This window comes from Saccopteryx bilineata, chromosome 2 (assembly GCF_036850765.1).
Source record: "Saccopteryx bilineata isolate mSacBil1 chromosome 2, mSacBil1_pri_phased_curated, whole genome shotgun sequence".
NCBI classification, from domain to species: domain Eukaryota; kingdom Metazoa; phylum Chordata; class Mammalia; order Chiroptera; family Emballonuridae; genus Saccopteryx; species Saccopteryx bilineata.
In genome coordinates, this window is record NC_089491.1 from 173,039,431 (window position 1) to 173,058,795 (window position 19,365).

General features: G+C 45.1%; 3 protein-coding genes across 13 annotated transcripts in view; 2 read left to right on the top strand and 1 right to left on the bottom strand.

The window, feature by feature from the left end:
* Positions 1–2,898, top strand: part of ITGB7 (integrin subunit beta 7) — a 25,318-nt gene extending 22,420 nt beyond the window's left edge. Inside the window, exons 19-20 of one of the 2 annotated variants that reach the window (XM_066258603.1) lie at positions 138–223; positions 330–2,898. In XM_066258603.1, coding sequence (XP_066114700.1) covers positions 138–203 — 66 coding nt within the window. In that variant the 3' untranslated portion in view covers positions 204–223; positions 330–2,898. Of the gene's footprint in view, positions 1–137 lie in introns of both variants that reach the window. The other variant, XM_066258602.1, reaches the window with a different exon arrangement.
* Positions 2,539–12,690, bottom strand: ZNF740 (zinc finger protein 740). Of its 6 annotated transcripts, none has more exons than XR_010729172.1 (8): positions 12,554–12,690; positions 11,428–11,744; positions 7,575–7,724; positions 7,169–7,258; positions 6,394–6,517; positions 5,780–5,898; positions 3,616–4,818; positions 2,539–3,193 (listed from the first exon to the last, which is right to left on the bottom strand). XR_010729172.1 is itself a non-coding variant. In XM_066258611.1 (8 exons), exons 4-8 carry the CDS (start codon positions 7,656–7,658, stop codon positions 4,729–4,731), a joined length of 507 nt encoding a protein of 168 aa, XP_066114708.1. In that variant the 5' UTR covers positions 7,659–7,724; positions 10,979–11,071; positions 11,428–11,744; positions 12,554–12,690; the 3' UTR covers positions 2,539–4,728. The 6 variants fall into 6 exon arrangements, 4 of the variants coding, with proteins under 4 accessions (XP_066114708.1, XP_066114706.1, XP_066114707.1 ...); XR_010729173.1 differs by having other exon boundaries at positions 2,539–2,957; positions 3,005–4,818; XM_066258611.1 differs by adding an exon at positions 10,979–11,071 and having other exon boundaries at positions 2,539–4,818.
* The window catches only part of CSAD (cysteine sulfinic acid decarboxylase), a 39,241-nt gene continuing 32,398 nt past the window's right edge, over positions 12,523–19,365 (top strand). For 2 of the 5 annotated variants that reach the window (XM_066258604.1, XM_066258607.1), the window contains exon 1: positions 12,523–12,659. The gene's annotated coding sequence lies outside the window, so the exon portion shown is untranslated. The remainder of the gene's footprint in view (positions 12,660–19,365) is intronic. The other 3 variants (XM_066258608.1, XM_066258606.1, XM_066258605.1) reach the window with 3 other exon arrangements.

The window sequence follows — 19,365 nt, forward strand, 5'->3', positions numbered from 1 at the left end:
TGCCCCAATCACCTAGATCCCATCTCTCTGCTAATTTCCACTGGCTCCTGGGATCTGGCTCCTTCTAGGTTGGCTTTTAGGACTAGATAAAGAAGTGCTGGGACTTTCCATCATCATTCCCAATCTCTTTTTTCCAGGACAACAATCCTCTCTACAAAAGCGCGATCACGACCACTGTCAATCCCCGCTTTCAAGCAACATGAAATCCCCTTCTCTGAAGGGGGTAAGGATACTCACCTCAAGGTTCTTCTGGCTGGGAGGGTGGTGGGAATCGGGGGTCAGGTAGCAGACTAGTAGGAAACTATAATCGCCACCTACTTCATTCTCAGAGTGACACCCAAGAGGGCTGCCTCCTGCTACAACCTTGCTTCCCTACCTCACAAGGAGTGGGGATTACCCCACCTATGTATATAATAAAGCGCCTTATTTCAGATCACAGGTGTCATTTGCTTTACTCCAAGGCGAAAGCAGGCTATGAAGCCTGGGCTGCCTTTTGCCAATTAAGGGCAAGAACTTCGCAAACTTGCACGTACTAAAGCACCAGTATGTGGCTGCCTGGGAAGCAGCTGGTGGGCGGGCTAGTGAATTCCCAATTCACTAGCTGAAGGAGCACCAACCACACTTTAAGAAATAACATATATGTTGGTATCAACCCTAATTCTGTCCTGTTCTGCAGGGCTTTTCTTTATCAGAATTGATACCATTTTAATTCCACTTGTTGCTAGCCTATGGAGATGGAGGAGAGGAAAGGGGAAGAGAAAGCATGAACTCGTTTTGCACTCGGTTGCTTCTTGTATGAGCCCTGATTGGGGATTGAACTTGTGACCTTGTGCTGGAAAGATGCTCTATCCAGTGAACTACCCGGCCAGGGCTGAGAAAGGGGTTTCGAAGTGACAGTTTATAGGATACTTGAGGTTGTGGGATGGCTGTATTTTTTTTTGGGGGGGGGGGGAGAAAACTACAGTCTCCAGTGAAAAAGCTTCCCCAAAGGATAATATGTAGAAAAGCCTCATTTTCTTTTTTATTTAAATATCCTAAATATATCAGGAAGGAACAAACACTGCACTTTAATGGTAAAAAGATACAAGTTTGTAACATCTTATAAAAACTACCATTTAAAAGTGATCTTGTTCATTTGATATTCCCCCCTCAATAGCAAAATAAGTATATTTAAAAAAAAAAAAAGAGGGCAGACAGGAAGGGTAGGAGGGATTATTAAGGTAAAAGCCCCAGAGCTACAGCAGAGGCAAAGAGCATCTGAAGAGAGGGTTAAAAGTTGTGGTGGACATCTGCACCTCATTTAACCCTCCCATCACCAAGCCATGGGGCACAATCAGTAGCTAAGTGATGGCAAGAGGCTGCTGGGGGTGGATGGAAAAGACTTGGGGTGCTGGGAAGGGCAGGGCTGGTAGGGCCTGGCACACCAGCTCACCCAGAACTGCTGCTCCTCTTTCCTAAGTCCCCAAACTCCACATCCTGGTCTCTGAGAGCCTATCTCCCTTTCCCTTCACTCCAGACACACCTGAGGCATCTTTCCAGTGCTAGACCCCCTCCCAGTAAATGAAGGGTGGGGCATTGGGCCCAGGAGCCTTTACAGCGGTCTTAGTCTGTGGTTTCCCTGGAGTATAAGTGGGGCTCCTGGGCCCTCTGGGTGCTAAACCTCTCCTTTCACCTTTGCTCCTCTCTCCTTACACATCTATTGCCCTAGAACCTGGACAAATGAACTAACCACCTGCTCCTGAGTCTCCCCCACACCTAATTCTTGGCAGGGATGGTTCTGGTATGGCTCTGCACATCAACTCAGTTTCCTTTTCCCATTTTCTCAAACAGGAAGCTGAGGCCTGTTGGGGGCCAGGGCACATTCTGACCCAAACACACATTCACACATATAGGGGCATTGATCACTCACATGATTCTCTTCACTCCCACTCACCCTAACTCACAACAGTCCAGCTGCACGTGGTAGGGAATGAGGGCTCCCATTTTCAAAAGTGCTCTTGGGAGGGCAGTTTTCTAAATGTATCCTCCTTCCCAGAATATATTCCCAGAGGTGAATGACAGAAAAATTCCAGCCTGGGCAGAGGATTCTCACAGGAAAAGGGGGATGGCTCACATGCAAAAAGATGCCCTGCTTATAGGGACCACAGTGCCGATCCAAGAATTGAGGTCTAGGTTCTGGATGCAACCAACAGGAGTGCCAGCTTTCCTAAAGCTAGAAGAGCAAAAGGCAGCAAATATGTTCCCCAGTCTCTGCAAAGGATCTCAGATGCTGTCAGAGAAAACCTGTAAGTTGCCATGCCTTTTTTCTCCTTCCCTGAAATCCTCACACCTCAGATGTATGCAGGATGTCTCCAGAATAGGTTAACAACCAGGAGCTTATTGCTGCTGTTCCTTACAACTTTCTGGGAAAAGAAAACCACACTTCCTAGAGGCTGCCACCTCAGATCCTCACTAACAGCTTGGTCAGGTCCAGCAAGTCTCATGATTACTCTCAGCCCCACATGTCAGATCAGATCACAGAACACAGACTCCAGAACCTTCCTTAAGGATCCCTTCCTTAGCAGGAAGAGGGTTTTTTATTTCACTTTAGAAAACTTATGCTCATAAGCCCGTAGCTTGGGTTAAAAACAACCTAACCACCAGTCTGTTGAATCAATCTTAAAAAACCCCTCCAAATAAAGCCCTCCTGTTTCCTAAATTGAGTCCTCAACTCCTGCTAGAACCTTAAGCACCCTTCTGGTTTGGGACAGAGGCGGCGGTTTTATGTTCATCCTCCCCGGCACAGAGGGCCAGAGAAGGGTTTGGCTCAATAATATGCCACCTCCAAGCATAAAAACATGAACACTCACATTACAAGCACACAAACACACGAACACTCACATTACACACACACACACACCCTGGTCATATTTTTGAGGCTCAATAATATGCCACCTCCAAGCATACAAACATGAACACTCACATTACAAGCATACAAACACACGAACACTCACATTACACACACACACACACACACACACACACCCTGGTCATATTTTTGAGGGTGGGTAGGGTGGTCGTGTTGAAGCAGAGGGGAGCAAAGAATATGGTTAAGAATAAAACCTATATTAGGTTTCTTCCTCAGTCCTTTCTCTGCAGCACCTCTCCCCCCTTTTTGTTGGATAGGAATGGCCATCAAGAAGGAAGCCAAGCCCTGGCCGGTTGGCTCAGCGGTAGAGCGTCGGCCTAGCGTGCGGAGGACCCGGGTTCGATTCCCGGCCAGGGCACACAGGAGAAGCGCCCATTTGCTTCTCCACCCCTCCGCCGCGCCTTCCTCTCTGTCTCTCTCTTCCCCTCCCACAGCCAAGGCTCCATTGGAGCAAAGATGGCCCGGGCGCTGGGGATGGCTCTGTGGCCTCTGCCCCAGGCGCTAGAGTGGCTCTGGTCGCAACATGGCGACGCCCCGGAGGGGCAGAGCATCGCCCCCCTGGAGGGCAGAGCGTTGCCCCATGGTGGGCGTGCCGGGTGGATCCCGGTCGGGCGCATGCGGGAGTCTGTCCAACTGTCTCTCCCTGTTTCCAGCTTCAGAAAAAAACAAAAAACAAAAAACAAAAAAAAAAAAAAGGAAGCCAAGACCTTGTTCTCTGGAACTAAAGGCCAGATTCCTATCTCCTCTATCTGAATACAGTGACAGGACTTGGGCAGAGAACAGCTCACACCGCTCAACAATTATGTCAGGGGACACGAAATTCCTTTGTTTCCTAAACAGTTGTTACTCAACTTAGGATGAGTCTTGGGTGGTTCCTAAGAGGGTACAAGGAGGAAGAACCTACTATGATATTCATAAGCTCCCTGCTCAACACGTGTCTGGCTTAGGAATCAATGGCACCGAAGTAGCCACAAACTATTTCCAAGGTCAACTGCCTAAAGAGAGAAGGAAAGGGCTTCATGAGCCAATCTCACCCAAGTTTCCTCCAAAAGGCACTTAGGCTGACTCCATTAGGTACCAGTGTGGCACAAGCCTTTAACAACACCCATGGGCACAACTCTTACTCTATCCCAGAGAAAATAACAGGTACCTGTCCACTCTTCTACGATCCAGCCCTTGTCTGCTCCTCTTACTACCAGTCTTCCTTTTGTCCCTAGAGTGTATAAGGTCTTAAAGTAAGCTCAGCTGCCATCCCTGATCCCATTCTCCTTCAAACAGGAGGTGAGGTGCAGGGCTGTGGAACACTGAGGCTCAATTGCAACTAAAAACTCAATTTTAGGGGAGGGCTGGACCACCCATAGTCTGTGACCATGGCTTTATGTCTCAAGATTACCGGTATCCACAGTGCACCTGCTGAAACTGCTTTTGGATAAACAGAAACAAGAACAGGACAAATAAATTCCTCTCCCCAATCTTCTCCATTTCAGCTGCCAGACCGAGTCCAAGGTTGTAGGAGCCACACTTCAGTCTTGGTCCTGTACCTTGAGTCCCCCACCTTTGACCTCAGCCAAGAGTCCAGGGACTAGTTTTCCGATCCAGGAATGCTGTAGGAACTTCCCCGAGATACTCATAGTCTCAGATTATTTACAGAGCTGAGGCTCTGGGGCTGTTGTCCCCTGATGCACTCTTCTGGTCTCCTGGGTCCACTCCTCCAGGAGGAGACAGGTACACATGGGGTGGTGGTGGGATCATCAGACCAGATGGGGCGAGTTCTTCAGTACATTCTTCTGATCACTTCCACCACCCAGGGCCCCTTGTACCTATAGAGAAAACTGCCCATCGGAAGTCTTGGACTGGCACCCTTGGCACATCCGTTTGTGTCTGAGTAATCGATCTGTCCGAGAAAAACACTGAGAAGAAAGATAGGGTTAAGTGCCTGAGAGGAGAAACTCAGCTACCTGTTGGCTAGATCTGTTTTCCCCAAACAAGCAGGCACACGACCAATTCTATGTTGCCTCAATGTACACACATAGCTGAGTGCACAGATTACAGACAAACAAGTTCTGAAGACTGAATCCTGGTTCTACCACGAAGTAGCTGTGTGACTTTGGACAGGTAATCTAACAGTTTTGAATCTACATTCATCGGTAAAATGGGGCTAAAAGTACCTCCTCACAGTGAGTGTAGCTCCTTGGTTCATCAAATGTTATTGAGTATCTATCTCAAGGTAGGCAAGTTCTTGGAGGCTACAGATAGTGTGCAGAACCAAAGGGACAAAGTCTCTGCCTTATGAAGCTTTCATTCTAGTGTTTTGAAGATTCAGTTTAAGAGCATGGTGCAAAGCTTGAGACATAGTAAAATACCCAGGAGGTGTTATCATTTCTTAATTCTTGTTCTTTGTTTTGATCCTCGCTCTTACGTTCTCATAACATCAGATGCTGACCCCCAGGGCAGAAATTACACCTCTTTATCCAAAGTACACCAGCTCTGAAGTTTGACTGAATCCTGGCTCTGCCCATGATCTCCTGTGTCCTTGGGAAGCTTAACCTCTCTCAATCTCAATTTTCCTACACGTGAAACGAGGACAACACAGCTACCTTACGGAGTTAATGTAAGAATAGAGTAATGTGTGTCAAGTATGCTCTCATTGTGCTTGGCATAAAGAAAGACCTTAGGAAATGACATTATGATTATTACTACAATTATTCTAATGGTCCCTTACATTGATCAGCTGCATAAAGTCAGAGAAATACACCTCACCCTGAGGTATCAACTCAATCATGGCCAGGAACGCTGGCAGTGGGCATGACACTAACGCTTGGGGAAGAAAAGGTTTCTGTGGAGGGGTGGATAGATGACATGTGAGCTTACCTGATGACATCGTTCACACTGGTAGGGCTTTTCGCCACTGTGCACACGCTTGTGACGCTCCAGATGGTACTTCTGGATGAAGCGCATATCACATACATCACATTCAAATGGCTTCTCACCTGGCCCCGGTGGAAAGAAAAGTTAACATCAGGAGATATACGTACATGGTAGTGACCTCATCCTAGGTATTTTCCCAGAAAATTTAACTTTTAGCAATGTGCAGACACCTAATGGGGAAGAGTTCACAAAGCTGTTGGCCTCAGTGACACAGAGGCCAGAACCACACAATCTCTCTACTCCATTCATTTACCTCCTTCCTTTATTTCTAATACCTACCCTTTAAAATAAACCCAACAAAGCCTGACCTTTGGTGGCGCAGGGGATAAAACATTGACCTGGAATGCTGAGGTTGCCGGTTTGAAACTTGGGGCTTGCCCAATCAGGGCACATACGAGAAGCAAATATGATTGACGGTTCCCGTTCTTCCCCCAACCTCTCTCTCTAAGATCAATAAAGAAAATCTTAAAAATCTTTAAAATAAAATAAATCCAACAAGAACTACACACACACTACAGATTATTTTCTACCCCCTTGAATATGAGCAATAGACTTACCGGTATGAATAAGGATGTGCCTCTTGAGGTGGTAACTGCTCCTAAAGGCTCCAAAGCAGTGTTCACAAACAAAGTTTTTGGGAATCTTTACTTGAAATGAACCATTTTGTTCTACTACCACCACCTGGGGGCAATAATCAGGCATGTCATAAAACTATCTCTCTGACCCCTTGTCTTCATTCTATTCAGGGTCTATTTCCAACTGCTGGACAAAGTAACCCCTCTGATGCCATCATCTCCCATATCCCCCAGAATTAAGAGACCCTCTGAGAAAGGAGGGAGGATGAGTAAGCTGTCTGCCTTTTTAAACTCAACACTTTTGCCTGACCTGTGGTGGCGCAGTGGATAAAGCGTCGACCTGGAATGCTGAGGTTGCCAGTTCAAGACTCTGGGCTTGCCTGGTCAAGGCACATATGGGAGTTGATGCTTCCTGCTCCTCCCTCCCCCTTCTCTCTCTCTCTCTCATTCTCTCTCCTCTCTAAAAATTAATAAAAGTTAAAAAAAATAAAATAAACTCAACACTTTTAATGGGACCTGAGTTGTAGCCTATCTGTCTGTCCTTCTGCCACAGGATCTCATACTTCCCTAATCTTCCTTTCCTTACCAAGGATGTTCTGCAGAGGGCAGAGATCAACTACTAAAATGGCCTCTGGATGAAAACTGGCTGTGAGGGACCAAAACATCCAGGAAAAACTCCAGGTTGAGCCATAGAAGGAAGTAAAAGGAGGGTTACCCATTACCAAACCACCAGTATGGGGATAACCCCATTACCTGCCTTTTTAACCGTCTTTTTTGAATGAGAGGCCTCAGTTAAGCTGTCTTCCTCTTTGCGGCTCCGGGACTTATCGCTGTCTTTTCGGTGGCCCTTTGAATACAAATAAAATCTAAACTCAATAGCCCATCTCAGAACACTAGACAGGGACCAATGTTGCTTTTAGGCAACCTGTAAATGAGAATAAACCATCTGCCCAAGAGTTAAGAGAAAGTACTCTGCTATTAAGGGGTTGTAGGTACAGAAAAGACCTTTAGCTCTCTAAAATACTCATATTCATTCATTCCCCAGCTGGATCCCCCTACCCCACTTCCCTAAACAGAAGCACTGAGGAATCAAAGCTTGGCGTCTCCTGGCAGAGAGCTCTGCCCCCAATCCCCGGGTGCTGCAATGGACTCAAGCGCTGTACCTGACTCGAGCACCTCAGCACATCAGGGCTACCTGCCCGCTCTCCATTCTCGGCCTGCTTGCTGGCAATCTGGCTCAGCATCATCTTCTTGCTGGCTGCAGTGGGAACCAAACTCACACCTGCTAGGCCTTCACAAGCCAGGAGACTTGCCTAAGTTGAAAGAAGATGAGGTGTCAGGTCACCTAGCAGGGCACAAACATCCCCAATAGAACTACCTTTTACTATTAACTACAAACAAACTGCTTCTCTCTAAGGAATGTCCCTCTACATTGTAAAACCCTACTTCCTTCAAGAGTCCTCCCTAACTCATCTCACCAGGAACTAGTTACTTGTTTAGTCACCCATCACTTAGATATATTATTGACACTTTTATCATTAGCACTGTGCTAGGTACAGTGTGTCTACATATTACTTTGAAGTATTTCTAGGCCTTGTGAGTGGGCTTGAGGGTCTGTCCTGCTGACCCACTGAAATGAGGAACTTCTTCCTTCTTTTTTTTTAAAATTATTTTCATTTTATTTATTCATTTCAGAGAAGAGAGAGAGAGAGAGAGAGAGAAGGTAGGGAGGAGCAGGAAGCACCAACTCCCATATGTGCCTTGACCAGGCAAGCCCAGGGTTTCAAACCAGCGACCTCAGCGTTCCAGGTCAAGGCTTTATCCACTGCGCCACCACAGGTCAGGTTTCTTCCTTCTTCTCTTAATGGCACTCAGCTTCACAGACCCCACTGGTGCCAAATACATATTCTATCAGGTCCTACAAATACGTTTATCAGTAAAATTAAGTCACTTCTCTCTTTAGATTTAAAATTCCCTAAGTGTTTTCTGTTTTCAATTATAACAGATACAAACATTAAACCACTTGGAAGGATTTAGGACTTCAATATATAATTTCTCTTGAAACACCACCAGACCATTTATATATGTACATACCCATATTTTTTCACATTCCCTGCTCTACATATAGTTTAAAAATTACATAAACAAGGAATGTTTAAGAAAATTTCCTCTTTCCACTATTACATTCTTCAAACTGGCTGTTTAGCCAGCACTAAGAAATATACTTTTCTTACGGAAGAAACTTTAAAAAAAATAGTTGGTAAGTGAGCTTCCACAAGTGATTCATAAAGAAATCCCTTTTAGATGTTCAGTAATCCTGGAACCCCTTCTCTCACCTTCAAGGACTTTGTACTAAAAGGTCTGGAGGTAAAACAAACAAACTTAGCTTTGCTGTTTGCATTATATAATCTTGGGCTAATTACTCCACCTCTTTAAGCCTAAATTTCCTTAAATGCAAAATGTTTAACATAGTATCCATCTTCACAGGATAAGAATTAAACTAGGATATAAAATATTTAGCTAGCAGTGCCCAGTACAAAGTTAGTAATTAGTGAAAAACAAAAATCTTCTCAGAACAAGAGTGAACATGATGGCTGACCTGTGGTGGCGCAGTGGATAGTGTTAACCTAGAATGATGAAGTCGCTGGTTTGAAACCCTGGGCTTGCCTGGCCATGGCACATATGGGAGTTCATGTTTCCTGCTCCCCCACCTCCCAAAAATGAATAAATAAAATCTTAAAAAAAAAAAAAAATGAACATGATGCTATGAAGTGGACTGTATATAGACAAAAGAAATTAAAGGGTTCCTACTCTGCATGGAATGGAAAAGCTTTGCATGTAGCTAGAAGAAAGCCAATTATACTCTAATTAGGCTACCATCCTGGTGAGACTGGTAGGGGAGGGTCCCTGGAAGAAAGCTGAGAGAAGCTCTAGAGATCCCTGCACAAAGCTTTCCTACTCAGACAACGAAAATAACCCGGCAATGACCTACCAGGTCAATGTATCTCTCCAATCCATACTGTATTCCCACAATAACAATTACTTTCTAAACACACTAATCTGATGTCACTCTGCTACTTAACATTCTTCAGAGTTTCCACTCCCTAGAGAATACAGCCTAATTCCTTAGCAAGGAATAAAAGGCCCTTGAGTTAGTCCCCTTAATTCTCCAGGAAACAACTCCCTCACCCTAATTTTTCCATCCATCACTATCTATCCCAGGGATCCCCAAACTATGGCCCGCCAGGCCGCAGGCGGCCCAGAGGCCATTTATCCGGCCCCTGCTGCACTTCTGGAAAGGGCACCTTTCATTGGTGGTCAGTGAGAGCAGCATAGTTCCCACTGAAATACTGGTCAGTTTGTTGATTTAAATTTACTTGTTCTGGAAACAACCAAAAAGCCCGTCAATAGATGACTGGATAAAGAAGATGTGGCACATATACACTATGGAATACTACTCAGCCATAAGAAATGACATCGGAACATTTACAGCAAAATGGTGGGATCTTGATAACATGATACGAAGTGAAATAAGTAAATCAGAAAAAAACAGGAACTGCATTATTCCATACGTAGGTGGGACATAAAAGTGAAACTAAGAGACATTGATAAGAGTGTGGTGGTTACGGGGGGAGGGGGGAATGGGGGAGGGAAAGGGGGAGGGGGAGTGGCACAAAGAAAACAAGATAGAAGGTGACAGAGGACAATCTGACTTTGGGTGACGGGTATGCATCATAATTGAACGACAAGATACCCTGGACTTGTTATCTTTGAATATATGTATCCTGATTTATTGATGTCACCCCATTAAAAAAATAAAATTATTAAAAAAAAAAAAATTTACTTGTTCTTTATTTTAAATATTGTATTTGTTCCCGTTTTGTTTTTTTACTTTAAAATAAGATATGTGCAGTGTGCATAGAGATTTGTTCATAGCTGTTTTTTTTTTTTAAGATTTTATTTATTCATTTTAGAGAAGGGGGAGAGAGAGGAGCAGGAAGCATCAACTCCCATATGTGCCTTGACTGGCAAGCTCAGGGTTTCGAACCAGGGACTTCAGCATTTCAGGTCGATGCTTTATCCACTGCGCCACCACAGGTCAGGCCACAGTTTTTTTTTATAGTCCGGCCCTCCAACGGTCTGAGGAACAGTGAACTGGCCCCCTGTGTAAAAAGTTTGGGGACCCCTGATCTATCCTATTCCCTTAACCCCTTAACCTCCATTTAAATCCTTTCCTCCTTAACTAGCAAACTATATGCAGTACTTGGAACCTCACCACATTCTCCTATTCCTCTAAGCCTTTGCCCATTAAACTCTCTTTGCCTGTACACCCTGTTATGATTATTTATCTAGCAACACCCTAGGCATTCTTCAAGATTCACCTTTTTTTCATGCAGGCAGAGGTACCATTCTCTCCCTTGTGGTGTATATATTTCAATCATTGCACATTCCTTCAATCAACATTCACTGAATCTCTACTACTACGTAAATCATTATGCAAGGTAGTATGAATGATAAATAACAGACAGACAGTCTCTCCATCTCCCCCACCCCCACCCCAACACACCTAGCCTAGAAGCTTGCTGGGAACTGGAACAATCTTATTCATTTTTGTAACCCCAGCACAATGCTTTGAATATATCAAGAGCTCAATAAATTCCTGTTGAAAAAACAAAACAGTTGAAGCATTCACAAGACTGTTCCCTCACTCATGCCCCTCAGCACTTAATGTACCAAGTGTAAACTGAGTACCTGTTGCTTTGCAAATGTCCCATCAGTGCCTGTGATGCAGTATAGCCTACCTCCTTCATTTGACTGGAAGCTCCCTGAAGGCAGGGGCTGTGGCCTGTCTCCTTTCCTTCCTCTAGATATCTCCCCCTGGTGCTTAATACAAAGCTTGACTCACTGGGGGTTGGTCAATATGTTTGTTGACTAATGCAGCATTCAAGAGTGAAATTGCAAACACGCTTCCCAGTGATCTTGAAGGAGGAGGAGGAGGACGCTAGAGCTTTTTACCTGAGCCATGCTGATTTCTCACTTAATGCAACCCAACAGTTCAGGAGTTTCTTGATCCACCCTTCCTTAAGACACTGTTGTTTGAAGAACTGTCACCAAATAACTATAACAACTCCTTCCTGTCCCTTCAGTCCTGCTGCCATAATGAACTGCCTTTGTTTTCAAACAGAACTTAGTGCCCTCCAAATGAAGATAGATGTTCCAGAATTCCTGGACTCTGCCTGGCTCCTGCCTGTTGTCTGAAGAAAAAAGAGTGTGCCAGTCTTGGTTTTAACAACTGAATTCTCTCGATGAAGTTCACGATCTGTTTCAGAAACCTGAAACCAGAAAGGGAGATAGAGCTGTTAGGTCCAACATCCTCAGAACATACAACCTGTAGTGAAATTAACTTTTCTCTTTTTTTGGCAGGTGCTCTATGAGAAGCTCAGAAAGAGAACATGAACCAAGCAAAATTATTTTTCCATATCGAGTAGAAACTGGTCTCCTGGCCAAGGAGGGAGGCAGCAGTCAACAAGAGAAAAGTCTGACAGCTTGGATTTGCGAACGGAAGGGAGCTGAGGATCTTCGGGGCTTTTGTGCCGAGTGGGTCGTTCGCGAAGCTCGTACTCTATCAAGGTGGCCAGAACTGGGGTGGAGAAAAATTCATGGGTATCGCTAGGCGCCTGGGTAACAGGCTGATATCAGACTGGCAGTGAGCATCCGAGCCGGGCCGGGCCACAAGTGCGCCTTCCGAGTCGGGCCGAAGGTGCAGAAACTCATCGCAGAGGTGGAAGGCAGGCAAGCGAAGCCCCGCGCTGCGCGTTCTCTCCCTCCCTCCCTGCGGCCAGTCGCTGAGCCCGGAGAGGGAAGAGACCAAGAGCGCCCAGAAGCGTGCAAGGTGCGTGCTCGCGCCCGCGTCCCCTCCCAGGAAGCCACCCATTCTCGGGTCGATGACGCGGCAGGCACGCGGGCGGGAGGCGGAGCGCGCGCGCGAGACCTCTTTCCCTCCCCAGGGAGCTCCCTCCCTTCGCCACGCGCCCCTCCTCCCTTCCCCTCCCCCTTTCCACAAGGCGCCCCACGGCCTGCGAGCTGCTGAGGCGCTGGGGTGCGCCCGGACGACGCTGCGCTCCCTGGGGCGTGTTCCTACCTGCCAGGCGCGGCCTTCAGCTGTCTCGCCCGCCGCGCGACGCCTCCTCCAGGCCCCAGCACACTGTGCCAATCCTGTGGCCGCCGCTGCCCCCGCCGGGACCGAGGCAAGTTTACAAACACCAACCCCGGGCCGCTTCCCCGGAAGCACTTCCCCCTCCCCCTCGTCCTTTCCGCTGAGCAGCTATATCCACTTCCGGGCTCCGTAGCGCGGACGGGCGGGGGCAGCCAGAAACAGGGTAAAACCGGGGACGCAGGAGTGGGGTGCCGATAGTGGTGCAGCTAGTGAGTGGGCGGTGCTGTCGCGCGGAAAGACGGGAAGAGGGCGGGCCGGCGTTACGGCGCGTGTGCTGTGGTGCGAATAAGCTATGGCGGCCATCTTGACTGAGGGCAGAAACGAACGTCCCAGATTGATTGTTAGCTGGTTAGTGGTTGAGAGGTTTTGCAAAAGACTCCTCAAAAAACCGCCATTACTCTGCCTACCTTCCTCGCGGACGTTCTCCTTGTAGCTTCGGAACCTGGAACTCCAAGTAGAACCAGAACAGTTCGTACCCGGCCTTTTGATGGAACTCAGCCGAGGTTGTTTTTAGATGATCTGCAGATTCTGGGGCCGCCCAGTAAGCTGAGAGAGGAGTTACCTTTCTTGGACACTCAACCCCAGTCAGAAAATGGGTGCCAGGGCCATGATCCGCGCACTCTGAGGCCAGTGTGGTTATCTTAAAGCGCTTCCTCCCCGTTATTCCATATCCTCAGGCTTCTGACATTGACTTGTAAAAAACTTTAGGACTCCGCACAGTAGGAGACTAGTCTAATTGGAAACGCGACCCTGCTTAAAATGGACTATGGAAAATGCACTTGATGAAAGGAAATGTCCATTTCATTTAGGTACCAGCTTTTGTGGTAGGTACCTAATGTGCTGTCCGTTTGTGAATTTAGGAGAAATAATGGAGATACCAAAAGAAAAAAAAAGTTTATATATGAAAATATAATCCCCAGCCGCTTTTTGCACACAGGTTTCATTTCCCTGAGCATTCCATAATTTGAACCCATGACAGCAAGTCCTTGTGCTCTTAGGATCATCATAAAATTTAGATAAAATGGACAGAGAGGGAAACGTTCTTAAGTAAGTCTTTAAGAAAAAAAAAAGTAGCTCATTTATGTTAACAAATTAATGCAACAAAAGAATAAGTGGCAAAAATGTTTAGTTTCCCCCTCTACTATACCATGTACCGGAAGGTAGTCATTTTTATCAGCTTGGTATCAACTCAGTTGTGGCACTTCAGTTGTTCATTGGTTGCTTTCTCATATGTGTCTTGACTGGGGGGGGGGGGGTCGGGCAGCTACAGCAGAGTGAGTGACCCCTTGCTCAAGCCAGCAACCTTTGGCTCAAGCTAGCAAGCTAGGGACCATGGGGTCATGTCTATGATTCTGTGTCCAAGCCAGTGACTGCATACTCAAGCCTTTGACCTCGGGGTTTTGAACCTGGGACTTCAGCGTTCCAGGCTGATGCTCTATCCACTGCATCAGAACATATGTTTTGGCCCTGGCCCAGTAGCTCAATTGGAGCGTTGTTCAGATAGGCCAAAGTTGTAGGTTCAATCCCCTATCATGGCACATACAAGAATGAACCAGTGAAAGCATAAATAAGTGAAACAACAGATCTTTGTTTCTCTCCCTTCCTGTCTCTCTAAAATCAATCAATAAAATAAATAAAAGAACATACTTTTTTGAGCACCAACAGTGTGCCACATTGTATTTTAGACATGTAAGTCAGTTTACATGTTAAAAATTGTTGCATTGTATTTCAACTTATGTTTCTACTTTAATTTGTCTATATTCATCCTGATGAACATTTACGTTAGTTTCATTTTATTTTTGTTTCATAAATAATACCACAATGAGCCTGACCAGGCAGTGGCGCAGTGGATAGAGCATCGGACTGGGATGTGGAGGACCCAGGTTCCAGACCCCGAGGTCGCCAGCTTGAGCTCAAGGTCGCTGGCTTGAGCAAGGGGTCACTTGGTCTGCTGTAGCACCCTAGTCAAGGCACATATGAGAAATCAATCAATGAACAACTAAGGAGCTGCAACGAAGAATTGATGTTTCTCATCTCTCTCTCTTTCTGTCTGTCCCTATCTGTTCCTCTCTCTGACTCTCTCTGTCTCTGCCACACAAAAAAATAATAATAATACCACAATGGTCATCTATATATACAAATATTGATCGACTTAATGACCTATGCAACTTATGACCATTCGACTTTACGACCACAATCACTAGCCACGACTGCTTGCGTCTGGCAGTGCAAGCGTTGCCCAGCTGGGCATACGACAGTGCAGACCAGCTTCCGGCAGCACTACCATCTCCGTGTGCACCATTTCAACTGTTATCCCAGACTCGGTACAGCAATTTGTGTTTTGTGTCTTGGATATTTTTCATCAAACCCCTCCCAAGATGTCTACCAAGAGGAAATTGTCTTTGCAAATATTAAACCAGTTGTACTGGTAATGCAGTGTTTTACTTAAACCTGACGAATGTAAAAATAAGAAACAATGTAGAGATGATACAAATGGCATAAAATGAACAAAGAACATTATGATATATAACAATGAAAGAAAATTATGATAAAACAATGAAAGAAAATTATGATAAAATATGACTTAAAGATTTAAAAAAAAATTTTTTTTTTTTTAGATTTTATTTATTCATTATAGAGAGGGGAGAGAGAGAGAGAGAGAGAGAAGGGGGGAAGGAGCAGGAAGCATCAACTCCCATATGTGCCTTGACCAGGCAAGCCCAGGGTTTTGAACCAGCAACCTCAGCGTTTCCAGGTTGACACTTTATCCACTGTGCCACCACAGATCAGGCCTGACTTAAAGATTTTTATAACATCACTTCACAGTACTGTACATATAGCCTACTCAACTTACGACCAAATCGTGTTATCACCAGTCTGTCTGAACCAATCGTGGTCATAAGTCAAGCACTAGCTATAGTCATCCTTTTGCATTAGATAAATTTGTAGATAGGATATATATGTTTAAAATTTTAATATAGTCTGTGAAATTGAATTTCAAAAGCTTGTAACAATTTATGCATTCACTTGAACCATGTGTGAATGTCCCCATTTTCTACAACCTTGGCAATACTGTATTCTATGAAATTTTTATACAGCTGCTAATTAGGTGAAAAATAGTAATTTTATTGTTTTAATTTGCATATCATTAATAGTGAAAATTGAGCATCTCTTTGTTTTTTGACTAGTTTCATTGTTTTTGTAAACTGCCTGTCCATCTTTTGCCCCTTATAGAAAAAAGTAGATCATTTGTTTAGTTTTTATTGATTAGTAGAAATCTTCTTGATGCTATATTAATTTTTGTCATATACATTTAAAATTTTTTCTCACCTGACTAGGTGATAGTGCAGTAGATAGAGCATCAGGCTGGGATGCTGAAGACCCAGGTTTGAAACCTCTGAGGCCACATGGGCTGGGGCGTGGCACATCGAGCTTGAGCGCAGGCTCACCAGCTTGTGTGCGGGGCTTGAGTGTGGGATCATAGACATGATCCCATGGTTGCTGGCTTGAGCCCAAAGGTTGTTGACTTGAAGCCCAAGGTCGCTGGCTCAGCTGGAGGCCCCCCCCATCAAGACCCATATGAGAAAGCAATCAGTGAGCAACTAGGGTGATGCAACTATGAGTTGATGCTTTCTTCCTGTCTTTGTCCCTGTCTCCCTCTCTCTCAAAAAAAATTTTTTTTCTCTTGCATTTTTATTTATCTTTCAACTTTTTTTTTCTTTTCTTTTTTTTTTTCCAGAGAGAGAGAGGGATAGACAGGGACAGACAGACAGGAACGGAGAGAGATGAGAAGCATCAATCATTAGTTTTTCATTGCACGTTGCAACACCTTAGTTGTTCATTAATTGCTTTCTCATATGTGCCTTGACCACGGGCCTTCAGCAGACTGAGTAACCCCTTGCTGGAGCCAGCAACCTTGGGTTCAAGCTGGTGGGCTTTTGCTCAAACCAGATGAGCCCGTGCTCAAGCTGGCAACCTCGGGGTCTTGAACCTGGGTCCTCTGCATCCCAGTCCGACGCTCTATCCACTGTGCTACCACCTGGTCAGGCTCAACTTTTTTTTTTATCAGAACAAAAGTTATGCTTTATAGGAAAATATTTGAAATATTTCTATATAGGAACAAGATAAGAATGTTTACCAACAAAATGAATATTGTTCTAGAGGTCCTGGCCACCCGAAACCTCTCATTCTCATATGATATATTCCTAGTGAGTTCAGTAGCATGACCAAATGTAAGACTAACAAACAAAAATTATATAATAAAGTATAACAACAATACACAATCTCAAAATTGTCATAGAAAACCTCATTTACAATAAAAAAATATTACATTTTGCCTGACATATAGTAGTGCAGTAGATAAAGTGTTGACTTGGAATGCTGAGGTCTCCTGTTCAAAACCTTGTAAGGCACATATGAGAGGCAACTATGAATTGATGCTTCCCACTCCTACCCCTTGCATTTTTCTCTCTCCTCTCACTAAAAACAATAAATAAAATATTTGAAAAGTATTACATTTGGCCTGACCTGTGGTGGTGCAGTGGATGGAGCTTTGACCTGGAACTCAGGTTGTCAGTTTGAAACCCTGGCCTTGCCTACTTGGGACACATGTGGGAGTTGATGCTTCCTGCTCCTCCCTTCTCTCTCTCCCCCTCCCCCCTTTCAAAAAATGAATAGATAAAAATATATATATATATTTTATATTTTTTTGACCAGGCGGTGGTGCAGAGGATAGAGCATCGGCCTGGGATGCTGAGGACCCAGGTCCAAAACCCCAAGAACGCCAGCTTGAGCACAGACTCATCCGGTTTGAGCTTGGGCTCACCACCTTGAGCATGGGGTCACTGACTTATTTGTAGGGTCATAGACATGACCCCATGGTCATTGGCTTGAAGCCCAAGGTCACTGGCTTGAGCAAGGGGTCACTGGCTTGCCTGTCCCCCAATCAAGGCACGTGTGTGAGATAGCAATCAATGGACAACTAAGGTGCCACACCAAGAATTAATGCTTCTCATCTGTCTCCCTTCCTGTTTGTGTGTGTGTGTCTCTCTCTCTTGCTAAAAAAAAAAAAAAAAAAAAAAAAAAAAAAATTCTAGAAATAAATTTAACAGGAAACTGCGTCATATAGTATTTTAAAAAATCAGGCTATTTTAGGGCTCTAATTGCAGCGGAGCAACGCCTCACAGGGGCAGAGCATGGCCCCCTGGTGGGCATGCTGGGTGGATCCCGGTTAGGTGCATATGGGAGTCTGCCCCACCCCCCTCATTTCTGAAAGAAAAAAGTTCTCTCTCTTAAAAAAAAAATCAGGCTGTTTTTAAAAATTATTTTTATTTATTTATTCATTTTAGAGAAGAGAGAGAGAGAGAAAGAAGGGGGGAGGAGCAGGAAGCATCAACTCCCATATGTGCCTTGACCAGGCAAGCCCAGGGTTTTGAACCGGCAACGTCAGCGTTCCAGGTTGACACTTGATGCACTGCGCCACCACAGGTCAGGCCAAATCAGGCTATTTTAAAGAAAGACAAAAAGGGCTTGGTTAAATGGCCCTGGCTGGTCGGCACAGTGGTAGAGTGTCAGCCCAGTTTGTGGAAGTCCCAGGTTATATTCTGGGTCAGGGCACACAGGAGAAGTGACCATCTGCTTCTCTCCCTGCCCCCCCCCCTTTTCTCTCTTCCTCTGTGGCAGCCATGGCTTGAATAATTTGAGGAATAATTCGAGCAAGTTGGCCCCAGACACTGAGGATAGCTCCATGGCCTTGCTTCAGGCACTGAAATAGCTTGGTTTGGGAGCAACAGAGCGGTGGTCCCAGATGGGCAGAGCATTGCCATGTAGGGGGCTTGCCTGGTGGATCCTGGTCAGGTGCATGCAGAAATCTGTCTCTCTGCCTCCCTGCCTCCCAGTCTCTCATTTAATAAGAAAAAAAAAGGTTTGGTTAAATGGAGAGCTTTACCATGTCCATTAGTAGGTAGACTGAATATCATAGAGACCAAAATTTTTGCTATATTATAAGTTAAATTCTAATTAAATAGGACTTTTCATGGAACTTAAGTTTATTTTAAAATTTACATGGAAAAAATAAATGCAAGTAGAGGAAAAACCATTTTGGAATACATTGAGTGGGTAGAATAATGAGTGGGGAAAAGTAAAGCCATTTATAATATATACTCTTTCAGAAAGAGAAAATAAAAGTACTACTTCTTTTGCTCCATGCTACCTCATTTATTTATTTATTTTCTTTTTCCAAGTGAGAGGAGGGGGGACAGAGAGATAGACTCCCTTATGCTCCTCATACCATGGTCCATTGGGCAAGCCCCCTACTGGCGATGCTCTGCCCATTTAGGGCTGTTGCTCAGCAACTGAGGTATTTTTAGCACCCGAGGTAGAGGCTCTCCAAGCCATCCTCAGCTCCCCAGGCCAACTCCCTTGAAGCAATTGAGCCAATGGAGCCATGGCTGCCAGAGGGGAAAAGAGAGAGGGGAGGGGGAAGGAAAGAGAGAGAGGCGAGGAGGAGGGGAGGAGAAGGAGATGGTTGCCTCTCTTGTGTGCTCTGATGAGGAATCTAATCTGGGACATCCACATGCTGGGCTGATGCACTACCACTGAGCAAACTGGCCAGGGCATAATGGTGTCTTTCTTTATGTAGAATTTAAAAAGTTTTACCTAGTCATATCTGTCTGTGGCTTTTAGGGTTTGTTTGTTTGTTGTTGTTTTTTTTTACAGAGACAGAGAGAGAGTCAGAG

Excerpts from the sequence above, each read along its gene's own strand:
- ZNF740 (XM_066258609.1), bottom strand. Across the intron at positions 7,259-7,574 it reads TGCTGAGGTGCTCGAGTCAG|GGCCACCGAAAAGACAGCGA; the intron begins GTACAGCGCTTG and ends TTGTATTCAAAG. Across the intron at positions 5,899-6,393 it reads GCACATCCTTATTCATACCG|GTGAGAAGCCATTTGAATGT; the intron begins GTAAGTCTATTG and ends CACCGGGGCCAG.